The 18480-nt window shown below is 45.2% G+C and overlaps 1 protein-coding gene across 1 annotated transcript; it reads right to left on the reverse strand.

The window, feature by feature from the left end:
• Window positions 1-1353: 1353 nt before the first annotated feature.
• On the reverse strand, window positions 1354-12020 carry ACBD7 (acyl-CoA binding domain containing 7). Its single transcript, XM_084858968.1, has 4 exons — window positions 11966-12020; window positions 3171-3288; window positions 3020-3082; window positions 1354-2931 (listed from the first exon to the last, which is right to left on the reverse strand). The coding sequence occupies exons 1-4, from the start codon at window positions 11975-11977 to the stop codon at window positions 2858-2860; spliced, it is 267 nt and encodes an 88-aa protein (XP_084715094.1). The 5' UTR covers window positions 11978-12020; the 3' UTR covers window positions 1354-2857.
• Between the last annotated feature and the right edge of the window lie 6460 nt (window positions 12021-18480).

Genomic DNA, 18480 nt, shown 5'->3' on the forward strand with positions numbered 1-18480 from the left:
AAGGATCGCCTCCTCCCATATGTGCTTGCCCGGACCTTAAGATCATCCTCAGTGGCCCTTCTCCGTGAGCCCCTGCCAAAGGAAGTGAAGCGGGTGGCTACTAGGAGGAGGGCTTTTTCTGTTGTGGCACCCCAGCTCTGGAATGAGCTCCCTAGTGAGGTTCGCCTGGCACCTACATTGTATTCCTTTCGGCTCCAGGTGAAGACCTTTTTATTTTCCCAGACATTTTAGCTTTCTGAACTTTTAGCTTTGCTGTTTTAAATCTGTATTTTAAACTCCTACACTGCTGCTAGGTTTTATTGTGGTTGCATTGTTATATTGTAGCTTTAATGTTCTATATATTTTAAATTGTTTTATTGTGTGCTGTTTGGTTTTAATTTTTGTGAACCACCCAGAGAGCTTCGGCTATTGGGCGGTATAGAAAATAAATAAATAAATAAATAAATCTTGTCACTGTGCATTTGGTTTCTTTTTCCTAGGTGCAGAACTTGGCATTTATCCCTATTAAATGTCATTCTGTTGTTTTCTGCCCAGCGCTCCAGTCTATCAAGATCACTTTGAATTTTGTTTCTGTCTTCCAAAGTATTAGCTATCCCGCCCAATTTTGTGTCATCCGCAAATTTGATCAGCATTCCCTGCACCTCCTCCTCCAAGTCATTAATAAAAATGTTGAAGAGCACTGAGCCCTGCGGTACCCCACTCGTAACTTAAAAGCATTTGGGGATGTACTGGGGAGAGGTTACATCTCCTAGCAGACTGGATTACATACGACAACCCAGAATACAGCTTCTTGCCTTCACCATAGTTTACCTGTGATTTGTCTGTCAGCTGATCGTCCAAAACATAGACCCTGGGTTGTTTGTTCCCTCCTCCTTCATCTACTCCCTCCCTGTATCCCAAATACCTTTACAGCACTGTAGTACTGGCATGTAGAACGGCCTGGCTTTTTTTTTTTTTAATCAATCTTGCCCATACCTCTGTAGCCTAGGGAAACAACCTGGGTTTGCATGTAACAACAACCCATAGTTAAAATAACCTAGTTCATCACCCAACAACAAGTCATGGATTCTCTTCCTGAGTTGTTTGTGGTCAACAACCCCCTAGTTAACCCATAGTTCCAGGTCTGCACATAACAACCACCCGTGATTCAACAACCCATACTCAGCCCATACTCTGAGCTGTCATTACATGCAAACCAGCTTTCTCTGTTTTTCCCAGTCGCATTGAAAACTGGTTTTCCTGCCTCCCTGCCCCGCAAAACCTGCTTCTGTTGCTGTAAACAGTATTCATGACAATATATGATTTCACCTATTCTATATGCATCAGATTAAAGTTGTGAAGCAAAGGCTTTTAAAAGATTCATCACATTTATGTATTATAACATCATGATCAGATAAATTAGTTGTAACTTGCTCTTAACAACTGGGGAAAATTCCAAGCAGAGGGGGAATTGGCACTATGTCAAATCCACCACTCACTTTTGCAATTAAGATGGGGAGTGACATAGCCTGTGATACATAGATTCCCTGTTCCCATTCCTTCAAAGTCCTTGTGCTTATGCAGCTCTCAAAAGCAGTTAGGTTGCTTTCCACCCCACTACACCCCCAACAGTTATCTCTGCACCCACCAAATAGGAGGAGTACATCACAAGATGGTCAAGATACAAGGAAATGGCGGAAAAGAGTACAGGAGTGGGTGGAATAACAGAACTATTCCTATTTAGGAATCCATTGATGTGAAAATTCTTTAAAGTCATGCTTTTTGAGGGGCAGATTCAGTAGTTCTCAATCCAGACAATGTTATTGCATCGTTTTACATTACGATCCCACACAACAAATATGTCAAAATGAAATGCAAGGGCAAAACTAATGTAATCTCCAAAAGTGCACTTAAATTAGACTTAAGCTACAGTATAAAGTGCACTGATGCTTGTTCTAATTAGATGTTGTTCTGTCATGCATGCCCCTCTTGCAAGAGCGAAAGTATCTCATTTACATTATCCAGACCACACCAACTGTATCTGCACAGCCTAATTCTATGCGTGATTATTCAAAAATAAGTTGTACTTTTGTCAAAGCGATTTACTTGCAAGTGAATGCAATTGCAGCCTTAATGTAGTTCTTTTGGCTCCAAGACATAATGACCTGTTTTGCACATCCCAATCAGCCATGGGTTAAACAACCCATAGTTACTCAGAGCCATGCAGGAGTGAGCAAACCACATGCTGCCTCCCACCCACTCACTGCTTCATTTTCATTTTTTTTAACAACCCAGGAATGCCCAGTTCCCAGGTTGTTCATTATGACCTGCGAACCTGGAATTCTGGGTTGTTGAGAGGGAAACGACCTAGAGCTTTAACCCAACAACAAACCATGCTTTGCAGACAGCTGGTGTTGCAGATAAACCGGTCAGTGTAACTAGTTAGAACTAAAGTGCTAATAATGTTTCCTGCAACTAGACCCACAACTTTTTGTGCAACCAAAGATCTTCAAAATGTATATGTTTGCATTTCTAGCACCCATCTCCATTTAGTTCTGGCTTTCTTTATTGCCTATCTAGAAAGAACAGAACTGTATTCTGAAAGAACGCAATAAAATTAAACCAGAGAACTATGAGAATGCATCTTTAAAATTGACTTGGGCAATGAGAAGCTTCATGTGAAATTTTTAAGAGGCCTGAACCATGAATATTAGTGATCAACTAAAAAAAAATCCAAAGAAGTGATGTACTAAGTAAAAATTTATTATAAACAAGGACAGTCAGCATCATAATGGAAACAGTTAAAGAACTCATGACTGGTAAAGTTTTGTGTCAGACTGGAAATTAGTAATACCCTTGTCTTCAAACTAGTCGAATTCTATATTCCATATTTCTTAATCATCTCATTTGCTTTAGAAATATAACCTTTCATGGCATCTTCTTTTGACAAACCTATAATGGAAAATTAGCAGTTATGTTCATGCCTTGTTTTCACAGAAAAAAAATATTTAATCAGAAGATATGTCACAATATTTATAACCTTTCTTAAGGTTCCATGCTTCCCATTTGGCTTTGCCTTTCAAGTCCAGCATTCCAGGACATTCTGTCAAAAGGCAAAACACAGTATCAACATATGCATCTTTGAAACTGAGATCTCAAAATTAACTCATGTCAGATGTGCACAAAGTTACCAATATTAATGTCTCCCACAACAGACTGTTTGTAGAATCCATACAGTTCTCTTAGTTCATCATCCGTGGGTTTGGTCTTTAATTTTTTAACATTTTCTGCCGCAGTGTCGAAGTCAGCCTGATAAGGAAAGCAAAAAACCAAAAATTTAAAAAACCCAATGGAACCATATTCACTTAAAAGTGTCAAAAATGGCTTCCACGGAGTATGAAACTTGCTTGAATGCTGTCATTTTCACTGAACACTTACATCTGATTCTAGTTGTACAGTAGCTACTTCATTTTTTCCTGTGCTTTCCCCCTGAACCAGTGGTCTGTTTGTTTGTTTGAGTTATATTTAATTATTGTATTTATATCCTGCTGAAGTTAGGCTGAGAGTCAGCGACTGGCCCAAGAAGCTCACATGGCCAAGTGGAGATTTGAAGTCAAGTCTCCCGAACCACTACACCACACCGGCTCTCAGTTGGAAGAACTCCAGGACCCTCAAGCAGCTTCCTCACTTTCCCAGTCACTTTCACCAAGGGTGCAGCTGCATGAATATTTTGAAATAAGTGGGGAAGTATCTTGCCACCGGGTATGACAAGCTTAGGACTGTGGGCAATGTATCAACTCCCCAAAGAGTTGCTCTTTACTAGCATCACAGTTCCCTGCCCCCCTCCCCCACGCTTGACACACATATATTGTCCTGAGAGTGCTGGTTCTTACTCCTTTGCAAAGAATAAGGGAAGTTGCTGTAGAGCAAGGGTGGGGAACGTGCGGCCCTCCAGATGTGGCTGGACTGCAGCTTCCATCAGCCCTAGGCAGCATAGCCAATGGGTGAACTGCAGTTCAGCCATATCTGGAGAGCCACATATTCTCCATCCCTGTTGTAGTGGATGATGTTTTAGCATAGAAGCTGTCAGAACCTGACTCCTTGAAGGCGAGGCTCAAGTCACAGTAAAACCTTTTATTGCAGTAATTCCAGCAATTAGCTATAAGCCTTTACAGTCCTAATAAAGATCCACAGTTAACAGGTCAGAACATACGACTTTGACCAGATTCAGTTCATGAGCACCACAAGAGAAGACCCAAACAGCCCTGGGTTCAGCACTGTGCACAACAGCACGCAAAATAAACCCAAATAAGTTTGGAGAGTTCTAGTAAGAGCAGGGAAGCTTTCCAGGTTATCAAAGCATTGCTTCCAGCAGAGTCTACTGCTGGTTGCTGTGGTTTAAATGCAGGATGTGGCCACTAAATATCAGTATTGGGCATTCGATCCTGGCAGGGAAATCTGGCTCTCTGGTGGTTGCTGCACCTCACCTGTGAAATGCCCTCTTTAGTTGACAATGCACTACAGGAGACACTCCTGAAATGTCCTCTCCTGCAGGGGCCTCCTCCTGCTGCCCCATTCCCATGGGAGACATCCCTGGTCGAGAAGCAGGGCCCCCGTCAAGGTCAGGTCTCCCCGCTGTGGAAGCTTGGCCAGATCAGCCCCCTCCCAGGGGGTAAACCAGTGGGAGGCCTGATAGAACTGAGTTCTCAGGCACCTAGCTTACCACGGCTGGGCTTGACTCTACAGTGTGGCCATCTGACTCAGAGACAGTGTCACAGGCTTCAGCTCCCCCCGAAGTGGGGTCAGGTCTCACAGACACCATCCATGCAACCCCCTTGTTTAAAAAAAGGTTCATTTGCCATGCTGGGAAGTACCGCTGGAGGTAATTAAACTGGATTCGTCACTGAGCTGCCAGTGGCACGGAGCAAATCCTACAGTGGCAGCAACCATTCAGGTGAAGATTTGAGCAACAATGTTCTTTTCTTCATGATCACCCACATAAGCAATTTGACTTTAAGCAACCTAATACAAATCTCTCTCTCTCTCTCTCTCTCTCTCTCTCTCTCTGATAATAATGGCTAATCTATTGCAGTTGCAGCAAACCAAAAGTGTAGTCATATGGTTCTAAATGGCAAAGTGAAGTGGGGGGCGGGGAAGAGGGACAGGAAAGCAGATTAGCAGTTCATTTCCTTTCTCTCAAAGAAAGGACAAGAAAATTAAGTGTTCAGCAGCTTCCCATTCACCAGCTGATCCATGGAGTCAACTGCTCTAGCACTGCATAAATCTAGGCATGTTTGTGAAAGCTGCAATGCAGCTACTGAAGACACCTGGCATTTTCCCAACTCTGTTCAATATCTGCTCCCTCAAGAGGCTGAGATTTTTGCTTTGTCCTTGGTAATTATGTCCTTGCCAATGTATAGCCTTCTTGGGGACAAGGTTTTGTGCTACTTCAACCAGTTTTATTAGTCTGACATGGCAGCCAGAGCAGCATGTTATGCTACGAGGCAGGAATTCGGTGATGCTCACCTCCAATAGGGCTTTAACACAAGTTTGTTCACACGCCATCTCATACATGTCTACTCAGAGGCAAGTCCTACCAAGTCCCAGGTGAGCAGCCATAGGATTGTAGCCTTAATGCATGTTTAGTTATCCCATTAACACTTTAATGATCAGCTTAAGTGATTTAAAAGGGTGAATTCGGCTCAACTAGTTTAAAGAATGTTGATAGATGGATAGGTAATGCCAATTTGGATTCTGAACCAAAGTGTGAAAGACATTCTTGAGCAAAATGGTGTCATTTTATTCTTTCCACATTTGTATCCTAGTTTTCCAAAAAAACAGGGTTGTGAACATGGTGCTCTCATTTTATCTTTAATATTGTGTAGGATGGATTAAGCCCAGGGGCAGGGAACCTGGAGCCTTCCAGATGTTTTGGATTACAATTCCCACCAGCCCCAGCCAGCATGGGCAAGATTGGGGTGTGTGGGAGTTGCAGTCCAGAATATCTGAAGGGCCCAGGGTTACATAACCCTGGGCTAGGATGAGACCGTGACTTGCCAAAAGACCACCTAGTGAACTTCATGGCTACTTCTGTACAACATCCTGTCAGCTCCATTGGGCTTTCACATATACTTCAGTGAGGGCAGGATACTGAGTTTGCTGCAAGACATATCTGTGTCAAGCTCTTCCCCTTTCCTCCATGTGTAGGACCGCTAAACCTGTGTTGTGATATCACCACATTGTGCATTTCCCTGCACTTGCTGCACATCACTGGCTAGCATGGGCACGAAGAGAAGAATAAGCAACACAACATCCCAGCATGGTATATGTAATCCTATATATGCTGGGGGGAGAATTCAACACAGGATGCCATTGACGGCAGTATCTTCATGTTATGGGTGGGACTACATCAGGGGTAGGCAATGTGGTGCTTGCAGGCCGCAGTGTGCCCCTGAATACCTTCCCTGGCACCTGCCAAGGTATCCTACCCTCCCACGTTGTGTGTGGAATATAGTGTGTTTAGTGTGTGTTTGGGAGAAGGGAGCGATGTGCGTGCGTGCCTGCCTGCCTGATACATGGTGTGTCCGTGAATTACTGGAGGATGGATGGGGGCGTGTGGTGGTGGTGGTGGTGTGTGTGTGTGACTGTGTGTGTGTGTGACTGTGTGTGTGTGACTGTGTGTGTGTGTGAGAGAGAAAGAGAGAGAGAGAATAAGTGTGTGCGTGGGTGGGTGGTGATCCAGAGTGAAAGAGAAAAAGCGATGGGGGGAATGAGTTGGCTGGCAGGGTGAGGGGAAAAAGAGTTTGCCTTCTGTGAAATAGGTTTCTGTTGGCGCTGAAAACTGTGGTTCAAAGGAGTTTAGTATGTTGGGGCTCAGACCCCAGCTCTACCTTGCACTTAGTCTTTGGGGCACTTTACTTGTCCTCTGTGACTAGCTTCACTTCCTCTGGCAGCCATTTTGTGGTGGCACAGTTTCTCAACATGCCGAATGTGCCCATGGGCCAAAAAAAAGTTGCTTATCCCTGGATTACATAATCATGCACAATAGTCAATCTAATTTCTCCTGTCATTGAGCATAGGGTGCATGATGGAAAGACAGCAGTCCTGTGTTCTAGGTAACAAGACAAAAAATCCTTTTTTTTTTAAGGCAGCCATGGCTTCTGGCTGAAAATAACTTCATTTAACCTAGTCCTGTCCAATCTAGTGTGCAGCTTTGATATCCACACCAACAACAGCTCCTAAGAGTAGGAGAGTGTGATTAAGCAATTGCAGGAAGTCAAGGATGGAGGAGGTGTAAATTTTGGTGAATGAGTCCCAGAAAAACAGGTCACAATCTTTTAAGAACAAGAATGTTTGTGTGTGTGTGTGTGTGTGTGTGTGTATACCTATATATATATATATCTATATACACACACACACACACACACACACGCACGCACACAATTGGAAAGGCTATTTTTGGTTCTCTCTTGTCAGCTTCCAAGATTTGCAGTTTCAGCTGTTCTTTATGAAGCTTACACCACAGCTGACAATTTTTATCATTTATATAGCTCTGAAGTGGTGCACATTGACCTTTTAAAAAATACTGCTTTTTTTAAAGTCAAGAGGTAGATTTCACCACGAACTGGTAACCAATTTGGATGACCTTAAAAGGGGATTGGATAAATTCATGGAGGAGAAAGCTATCAGTGGCTACTAGTCCTGATGGCTATATGCTACCTCCAGTTTCAGAGGCAGTATGGCTATGTACACCAGTTACTGGGGTATATGGGCGGGAGGGTGCTGTTGCACTCACGTCCTGCTTGTGGGTTTCCTGTGGGCATCTGGTTGGCCACTGTGGACTAGATGGACCTTGGTCTGATCCAGCCTGGGTCTTCTTATGTCCGCATATCTTTTGGAGTTCCACTTTCCCCTTGTAGCGTTAATTTTAGTATAAAAATCAGGACATGTTCAGCATCCTTTCTGCTGGTTTAGGGTGACCTTGGTCAATTGCTACACAGCCAAGATAGATAAGAGACGTTCCCACTTCCCATGATCATAAGTCTCTAAGGTGGCTTTACAGCAGCCTTTCCCAACCTAATCCAACACATCTGGAGGGCACCAGGTTGGATAAGATTGCTTCTTAGTGATGCAGTGTGTATCAGAAGGAGTTACTACAGCCGGTACATTGGTCTGAAATATTTAGGCATGCTTAAGATTGTATATATCCCTATCGACCCCCATCATTTCTGTTCATCACACATATGCTCTGAGGGATATGTCAGTAAGAGTGTGCGATTACTATTGTGAGATCTCCATGCAGATCTGTGGATGTATGAGTAGTGGGATGTGTGTGTTACGTAAAGCCCACGCAACACCAAATTCTACTGGTAGAATTGTGAATCAGGCTGTAGCGAAACATTCAAATGTTTTCATGACTTAAAGAGAAATAAAGGTCGGATTAAATATAATGTAATAAGAAACCCATCTTTATACTCAAAAAGAAACGTACTGCAAAGGCACTCAAATCTAACTCACAATGAAGCTTTTCGAGGGGGCATAGGACCAACACCAGGACCCAGACTCTAACCAACCTGTCCTACGCACACAAACATTTGGCTGTCAAAATTAAGTTCATTATTTATTTCATTTCATTTCTATACCACCCAATAGCTGAAGCTCTCTGGGCGGTTCACAAAAAGTTCCCATAACTGCCCTCCTCACAGACATTCAACAGAAGAAACAAGTATAATATAGAGTTGATATGAAACAATGGGCCACTGTATTCCTTTATGGGATAAAGAGCTGTTATAAAATACGGGACCTATTCTTCACTTTTTCCAGTAGGTGTGACCATCACACCATAACTCATTCATTCTATCCCATTTTAGATCCATGACACCAGTTTGGAACTACAGTTCCAAACCCAGTTATTTATTCTCACCAACCTACCCCCCACCCCCAATTCCATTCTTTCTCCACACAAAATTCCTCATATTTGTACTACTATACAAATACGTACATATTTGCACATTTAGCACTATTAATACTAAAATATTAGGTTCTGCAACACTCAGCAATCTTTTTCCTAGACACATGAAGTTTCTCATAGAATTACAGAATACTTTTCCTCAGTAAAGTACCCTATCCTATAAACATTTAAAAGATTAAAGGCACAATCTCATGAATGTTTAGACAGAAAAAAGTCCTACAACTCCCAGCATGCCCCAGCCGTGGCTGGCTGGGGAATGCTGGGAGTTGTAGGACTTTTTTCTGTCTAAACATGCATAGGATTGCACCCTCAGAGTGTGTCCCAGGGACCATAGATAGTTCAGATTCCCCCCTCCAAGACTGGATACAGCATTCCAACCTCAGAAGGGGGAATTGGAGATCCCCCCCTCTCCTCCCCCTTGCAGTTAGTGCAGAAAGAACCACGCTGGTTGCCTTTCTGAGGTCAGGAACTTGGTAACTCGAATTCGGTGAGGGGGAAAAGGGGGCATTCCGGTGGCGGAGGGGAGGATACTGAAGAAGCCAAGATATGATTCTTCCTGAGCCTCCTCCATTCTCCTTCCCTCCCCCTCTGAAGTGCCCTCATTAGAAGGGCTGAAAAATCCTTCCAGTGAAAAAGCAAAGAACAGAGGATGAGGAAGCAAAGATCGCCTCCATCGCTCCTCCCGCCCTGCTGGTTTCAATCCAGCAGGACATAGGAATCTTGGAAGCCTCTAAGTTTGGAGGCTTCCGAACTTGCTGCTAAGAAGAGTGTGTGCAAATATTATTTCAAATTACAACCCTAAAAATTGGTTACTGTGACAATGGAAGTAAGACGCATTTTAAAATCATCATCTTCCCAATTTAACATTATTCACTTTTAAACTCAGTTATACTTTAAGTGTAAATTATTCTTCCACTTTGTTACACTTTTTACATCGGGATGAAATTATACAAAATGTACCACTGACCCCATTAACATTTAAATTGCAACCCAGGGATGTGGCCACCCTCTCCCACACCTTGTATGCAAATTGCTGCAAAGCTTGTGCATGTTATACAACAATCATACTCAGCTCCTCAAATCCTACTTTGGGGGATTCAGCCACATCCAGGCAGTTAAGTAAAGCTGCTGTTACTGGCTATATTTTTATTGCTTCTGGACCAAAGATTATGATAATGCCCTAGCTGTCATCTCTAGGTATATTACTCTCACTCTTCCTAGTTCTCTTCCATAGGACGCTGATGCGAGTCCAAGCAGAACAACTGGGAAAGGGCCAGGATTTGCAAATCGGAAACAGCAGCTCCCACAGAGCTGGTGCAGAGGAACTCAAGAAATGGGCAGGTAGAAGACATCTTCTTATCCTAGCTAGCAGGTGAAGTGTCAGTGTCCCCAACTTCTGGTCAAGAAGGCTGTTCTGGAGGAAGCTGTGTGCACCGTGCAGAGCACACTTAATGCAAACAGCAGAATCCAGCACATGGAAAGAGAAGGCAGGCATGGCGGCTGAAGGCAGGCAGCCTTTTAACACAGGAGTGGTGAACCAGGTGCCCTCCAAATGTTCTTGGATCCTAACTCCCATCAGCTTCAGCCCGCATGGCCAGAGAGGATGGGAATTGTAGCCAGCAACATCTGGAGGGCCCCTGCTTAACACATCCAAAATTCCTGAAATTACCATGGCATCCCGATATTTATTTTAAACTGAAACCCCAATCCAATTGGAACAGCAGATCTCTCTGGCCCCTAAACAATTCCACAACGCCCTCCCTGCAACCATACATCATTAAACAGAAAATCCCCTTGTCATCACTGAATGCTTACCATTTCCCCTTGGGCAAACATACACTCAATACTGGAGTGGGGTGGAACTGTCACTTAGGAAGAGTATGCTTGAACATGTTTTATGCAGTCAATCCCTGGCTGAAGGAATTATACAGCCACAAGTATTTAAACCAGGTTTCCCCAACATAGTGTCTTCCAGGTGTTTTAGATGACAACTCCCATAAATCCTCAGCTGTCTACAGGTTTATGGGAGTTGTAGACCGACACATCTGGAGGGCACCAGATTGGGGAAGGACAAATTACATCTTTCCAAGGGTATTTTATGCTTTACAGTGCAATCCTATACAACCCTATACATCTGCTCGGAATATCCATTGAGTTCAATGGCACTTACTCCCAGGAAAGTGGACATAGGAGTGCAGGCTTCACATCTCAAACCTGTACCCATACCTGGAAGTAAAGGAGCTCAATGCTATATAGTGATTAACAGGAGAGCGAACCAAGATGCTGCACACATTTTTCCCCTACAGCCAAGAGATGGAAACCATCAAGTCGCCAAGCCACACTTTTCTCTGGCTTTAACGAGAGAGTTGAAGCACAATTCTATACATGGGGTGGGGGTGGGGAGAGAAAGTAGACTCTAGATGTTTGGCCAGGCCTTCTGAGAACTGAAGTCCCAAACATCTGGAGATCTACCTTCTGCTCACCCCTGCTATACACATCTACACTGAAGCAAGTCCCCTTGAGTGCAATGGGTCTTACTCTCAGGTAAGCACTTACAGAGTGCAGCCTTAGCTGGGAGCGAGCCCCACTGAGCTCAATGGAACTTACTCCCGAGTAGACACACACCTAGAATTGCATGGACCACGAAACGTGCGCTCCTCGCCTGGGGTAGAGGGGAAAGCCGCTTTTATCCTCGAGTCTGCCCACATACACTTCTAAGCACGCCCCAGCTAACCCCAGTCTGGCACACACGTCCTTCTCCTCCGTCTCTAGGCGGTTCAGGCGTCGCAGCTACAAAACCCAGCGGAGCTGCCCGCTAACACTCCGGAGCAGCCTTCCTTCCCCCATCTAGCGTTTTCCAGATGCGCTGGACTACAACCCCCATCATTCGCCATGCTGGCTGGGAACGATGGGAGTTGCAGTCCAGCACATCTGGAGGGTGCCGGGTTGCGGGGGAAAGGTTGCCCCGGAGGCTGAAAAAAGCGCAGCGCTGCTTTTTCTCAGAGGTTCGCCTACCTGGAGAGTCATGCTGGTGGAGACGACGCGCTGCGCGAACTCTCCGTCCGGAATCAAACCACCGGTCGTCCCGGCAGCCCTTTTTATGCTGCCGGGATGCGCAAACGTCCTCATTGGACAGAGGCCATTGTGACGTCACCCCAAGCGCTGCACCGAGCACCCAAAGCAGAGCAGCGGCGGCGGCGATCGTACTACGCGCACCTTTGTAGAGGGCGGCGGGGTGGTGTCTGTAGCGGGGACTGGGCGAATCACCGATAGCCGCGCAAATAGCATGTGCAGAATCTTAGCCACAGACTCGCTTGATGCTTGCGATATATTGAGCGAGTCGGACCTGCATTTTAAAATAAGTGCTCGTGTGAAGGGTGTGTTTTCTCCTGTGCTTTTATTTGCTTGATGGCTCCCTTATTAATTATAAATATTTATAAACCCTGCCTTCTTATTACAAGGTTCTTGAGGCGGCATGAGTTGCATGCGCCTAAATCTAGACCTGTCCCATACTGCTTGTTTAGGATGAATGTGAATGACTCATGTAATGCCACTTTGTGTTTATTGTCTGTAATGCAGGTAGGGATGTACGAAAGTCACTTACCTTTCTGCGGATTATGTTGATGGTGGGGGGGAGGTGTTCCGTCCCTCCCCCTGGAATCCTCCACGGCCCAGCCCAGGCCAGAGCCATCCGCAGCCGGATTTCTGGCCACGGAGGGCTCTGGGAAAAAACAAAAAAACAAAATCACGTACGAACATGGCGGCGGCTACTGCCGCCGCCATTTGCGTTCCTTATTTTTGGCTGTCTGAATCTACGTAAATATTTATGTAGACTATGACGGCGAAAATGAAGGGGAACGCAAATAGCATAGCGGGTGCTATTTGCGTCCCTTTTTGAGTCACCGTTTTAGCCTATGTAAATCTTTTTTTTTTTTTTACGTAGCAGGTGTTGTTTTTTTACCCAGCCATGATTTGTTGTTGTTGTTCAGTCGTTCAGTCGTGTCCGACTCTTCGTGACCCAGGTCATGGCAGAGAGTTCTGACAAAATGTGGTCCACTGGAGAAGGAAATGGCAACCCACTCCAGTATTCTTGCCAAGAAAACCCCATGGAACGTATCAGCCATGATAGGCTACGTAAAAAAACAAAACACAAAAACAACCACAAGACTGCAAATGGCGGCGGCGGCAGCCGGTCGGAAGACCAGCCGCTGCCGCCAGGAACATCCACCCCAGGTAAGTCTTGTCCTGGAGGGGATCTGGAGGGGGGCGGGGGGTGGGAGGCCATTCTGCCACGGAGTTCAGGGGGCTGCATGCACTGGCATTCTGCCTCACCGAGATCCATGGTGGAATTCTCTGACATCCCTAAACGCGGGTTGATCTAACTCATACTAATTATCAACTTGGAATTTCCCATGTAGTGCCATCTCGTGTCTATTTCTTGTACTGCAGGTTGATCACTATACATCTTGCTGTACATTAATACTGATATGTGTCATCTGTGCTGAATGGGTGCTACTGTTCTAATACATTATTCAGTTTAGAAGAAGGGCTCATTTCTTCACTTGGCTTTGCCACACCTCAAATGTGTGTAGAAGTGTTACAAGACCCTTTCCTGTTTTTGGATAAAGGCTTGGAAGTTGCCTAAAATTGAAAAAACTTATTTATTTGCTACTGGCATATTTGATAGTAATAGCTAGAATTGCCACCAACACTCGTGAGACATAGAATGGCGGGCAGAAATACAACTGATGCTTTCCCCAGCATATTACAGAATCATGTAACATTAGAGTTGGGGATCATCTTGTCCACCCCCTTGCTCAATACAGGAATCTCGCAAGTACATCTCTGACAAGAGGGCTGTTCAGCCTCCAGTGAAGGACGGCCCATCATGTCCCAGGTCAGTCTGCTCCACTGTCAATCTGGCTCTATTAGGAAGTTTCTTCCCTTAACATTTAGACAAAATCAGCTTCCTTGCAATTGCCACCCTTTGTTTCTAGTCCTGCAGTCTGAGCAGGGAAGAATAAGTCTGCTCCATCTGTGTACAGTGTCCAGTTCTGGGCACCACACTTTAAGAAGGATGCAGACAAGCTGGAGATGGTTCAGAGGAGGGCAACAAAGATTATCAGGGGACTGGAAACAAAGCCCTATCAGGAGAGACTGAAAGAACTGGGCATGTTTAGCCTTGAGAAGAGAAGACTGAGGGGAGATAGGATAGCGCTCTTCAAGTACTTGAAAGGTTGTCACAGGGAGGAAGGCCAGGATCTCTTCCCCATCATCCCAGAATGCAGGATGTGCAATAATGGGCTCAAGTTATAGGAAGCCAGATTCCAGCTGAACATCAAGAAAAGCTTCCTGACTGTTAGAGCAAGACGACAATGGAACCAATTCCCTAGGGAGGTAGTGGGCTCTCCCCCACTGGAGGCATTCAAGATGAGGCTGGACAGCCATCTGTCGAGTATGCTTTGACTTAGATTCCTGCATTGAGCAGGGGGTTGGGTTCGATGGTCTTATAGGCCCCTTCCAACCTTACTATTCTATGATTCTATGATCTTCTGCATGACAACCTTTCAGATATTTGAAGACAGCTATATGTCTCCCCTTAATCTTCTCTTCCCCAGGTTAAGGGTAGTATCCAATGTTAGTCTGATGTAGAGTAGACCTATTGAAATGAATGGAACAAGTAAGCCTTGACTAACAAGTCTCATTCATTTCAATGGGTCTATTCTATGTGAGACTAACTTTGGATACTACCCTAAATGTACCCAGCTGTGCCTGCTGAATTTCCAGGTGTCACACAGCTGAGGGTGGTGCATGGCACAGGAACCTCTGCCAGCAGGGGGGAAATGTGGTTGATATATATTGGGTTGTGTCTGTGAGCAGTGGTGTAGCTAGGGCCAACGTTTGGGGGGGGGGAATGACTCGAGAGTGGCAGGTGATGGGGGCAGTGGCAAATTGGTCTAGAATTAGCACCTGGGCCACTGGGGAAGATGCTGGTTGCTGCAGCATCCTTTCTGATTTAAAAGCAACACCTCAGGGCCAAGGGCAAGCATAATTGGGCACCTGCTGAGGGACCACACTCCAAAAGGGGCCCACTGATAAACCCTGGAGATGCTCCTCTTCACAATGCAATCTGCTTGTTCACCTGCCTCATGATCTGGCCCAGACAATGGTGGTGGTGTGGAGAAGCAGCAGATACCACTGCCTCCATCCTCAGTGAGTCTGTGCCTGTCAAGCAAGTGGTAGCAATGAGGAGAAAGGGGACAAGGAGCAAGAGCAGATGGTGACAATGGTGGTGAGAACAACAAAACAGCTTATTCCCAAGTGAAAGTGTTTAGTCATCAAGGCGGCAGAAGCAATCTCTATTTTATTCCTGCTGTCATGATGGTGCTATGATTTAAGTGGGTTTAAAGTGGATAGGGGGAGAAATGTTAATTGTATGCTTCACATCTGAGGTCCCCATATCAAAAGCCTCCCCACCCTCTATAAGACAAGGGCACAATCCATGCTGGCTAGGGAGTGTTGGGACTAGTAGGATTTTTTCTGTCTAAACATGCATAAGATCGCACCTTTAGCTGCTATACTACACCTGCTTTTGGAGCATGGGCAAAAGGAATCCAACACCGAGTATGCAGAGCTCATGGAAGTTTCATTGTCCAGTACGAATCTGGCTTTTGGTGTTTTATTCTTGACTGATTCATAGTCAGCTGCAGCTAGAACAGAGAGCGACTTGGTGCAGTCAGGTTCACTCACTTCTCATATGTGACATTCTTGGCTCATTTTCTTCCTAACATTATTTTCATTATGAATTTTAGCACTGATGACCTCTTGCTGTTGTCACTTGACTGGAGTTATCTTATGCAGTTAAACCACAGGTGATACCCAGGAGGAAATGGTAAAATAAATGATGAAAAATAAAAGGAGGAGGGATGCAAACTAAAAACCACAATAACAGAAGCTCAACTAAAATGTATACCACAGATTAGGAAAGGTAGCACCAACTCCAAGAGGTCACTGGCATAGTTATCGAGCAGTGTCAAGGAAGCTATTAGAGAAAAGAAGGCTTCCTTCAGAAAATGGAAGTCTTGCCCAAATGAGGAAAACAAATGGGAGCACAAGCTTGCACAAAGGAGATGCAAGCAGACAATAAGGGTGCAATTCTATGGCTGCTAGTCAGTGGCTAGACAGCCATAGGATAGGGAGCCTGGCAGTGCGGAATGGCCCCAGGCTCCGCCCTTGGAAGAGGAGCACGGAGCATGGAAAATGGGGCATTCCTGGGGGCATGCTGGGGTGGGGAGGGTGGAAGTGCTGTTCCAACGCTTCTTGTCCGGTGTCTGCCTCCACCCTGCTCCGACTTCCCATGGCTAGACAGCCGAAATTGGTTGTCTAGCCATGAATGCAGCATGGCTGAAGCACGGAGGGGACAACCCCCTTGGTGCTGCTCCTGCCCTGCATTGGATAGGTGGTTGCCCCTGAGTTCGGAGGCGGCCGCCTGTCCCGATAGGATTGCACCCTAAGAGATGCAAACAAGCATTTTGAGGAGCATACCGCTAACCACATCAAGGCCAACAATAAAGTATTCTTTAAATATATCAGAAGCAGGAAACCAGCTAGGGAGGCAGTTGGACTGTTGGATGACAACAGAGTTAACGCAGTACTAAAGGAGGACAAGGAGATTGCAGAGAAGCTGAATGAATTCTTCTCATCTGTCTTCACTGTAGAAGATATAGGTCAGATACCTGTGCCTGAACTGATGTTTTCAGGAAGGGAATCTGAGAAACTGAGGCAAATAGTGGTGACAAAAGATGAAGCTCTCAACCTTATTGACAAACTGAAAGTTAATAAATCACTGGGCCCAGATGGTATCCATCCTAGAGTTCTTAAATAACTCAAATATGAAATTGCTGATCTTCTAAAAAAAATATGCAACATGTTCCTAAGGACAGCCTCTGTACCAGAGGATTGGAAGATGGCCAATATAACACCAATTTTTAAAAAGGGAATAAGAGGAGAAGTTCTCTTATGCATCAGTTAAAGAAGAGAAAGCAGACAGTAGGAATAAATGGTAAATTCTTCCAATGGAGGGATGTAAATACTGGGGTCCCACAGGGATCTTACTGGGACCAGTGCTTTTCAACTTGTTCATAAATGATCTGGAATTAAGAGTGAGAAGTGAAGTGGCCAAGTTTGCTGATGACACCAAATTATTTATGGTGGTGAAAACAAAAAGGGATTGTGAGGAGCTCCAAAAGGATCTCTCCAATCTTGGAAAATGAACATCTAAATGCGGTTCAGTGTAAACAAGTGTAAAGTGATGCACTTTGGGGCAAAAAATCCCAACTTCACGTATAACCTGATGGGATCTGAGCTAGTGGTGACTGACCAACAAAGAGACTTTGGGGTTCTGGTGGACAGCTTGATGAAGATGTCAACCCAGTGTGCGGCTGCTGTAACAAGAAGACAAACTCTATGTTAGGCATAATTAGGAAAGGAACTGATTCCCTTATACAAATCTATGGTGCAACCACACTTCGAATACTGTCTACAGTTCTGGTCACCGCACCTAAAAAAATACATTGTAGAGCTGGAAAAAGTGCAGAAAAGGGCAACTAAAATGATCCAGGGGCTGAAGCAGCTCCCCTGTGAGAGAAGGTTACAACAGCTGGGATTGTTTAGCTTGGAAAAAAGGCGAGTAAGGGGAGACATGATAGAGATGTACAAAAGTATGCATGGTGTGGAGAATGTAGATAGGGAGACTGATAATACTAGAAGCTGTGGTCATCCCACGAAGGTGATTGGTGGGAGATTCAGGATAGATAAAAGGAAGAACCTATCTAGGGAGGTGGTGGGCTCTCTCACACTGGAGGCATTCCAGACAAGGCTGGACAGCCATCTGTCAGGGATGCTCTGACTTGGATTCCTGCATTGAGCAGGGGGTTGGACTCGATGGCCTTGTAGGCCCCTTCCAACCCTACTATTCTATGATTCTAAGAACTTCACACAGCGCATAGATAAACTATGGAAATCTCTACCACAGGATGTAGTGATGGCCACCAACTTAGACGGCGTTAAAAAGGGGTCATTCCTCTTGAAAAATGACCCTATCAGCTTTTCCCCACTCTCCATAAGACAATTAAGGGCGCAATCCTACGCATGTTTAGACAGAGAAAAGGCCTACAAGTCCCAGCATGCCCTAGCCAGGGAGTTGTAGGCCTTTTTTCTGACTAAACAAGGATAGGATTGCGCCTTAAGTAAAGGATGCAACTGCTGCACCACTGTCTGTGAAGGTTTGAGGGTAAAGCTCAGATAGCGGCCACGGCATCAGAAAGGCTCGGGCTGCAACCGCAGTTCATGTTTGCCTGGGAGTAACTCCCCGCTGAACACAACAGAACCCGCGCCGGAGGAAATAGGAGAAGCTTGCGCTGAAGCGACGAAGTCGCCTAGGCGAAGCGAAGCCGGCTCTCGCAGCAACCGCTAGGGGTCAGTAGAGGAGGACAGTGCGGCCTGCGCGCCTGCCTTTGCCTCGCCATCCT

This window comes from Heloderma suspectum, chromosome 5, assembly GCF_057233095.1.
Source record: "Heloderma suspectum isolate Gila_16-S chromosome 5, 16-S_ref, whole genome shotgun sequence".
Classification (NCBI taxonomy): Eukaryota; Metazoa; Chordata; class Lepidosauria; order Squamata; family Helodermatidae; genus Heloderma; species Heloderma suspectum.

Excerpts from the sequence above, each read along its gene's own strand:
- ACBD7 (XM_084858968.1), bottom strand. Across the intron at positions 3,083-3,170 it reads TGTGGGAGACATTAATATTG|AATGTCCTGGAATGCTGGAC; the intron begins GTAACTTTGTGC and ends GCCTTTTGACAG. Across the intron at positions 2,932-3,019 it reads AGCATGGAACCTTAAGAAAG|GTTTGTCAAAAGAAGATGCC; the intron begins GTTATAAATATT and ends TTTCCATTATAG.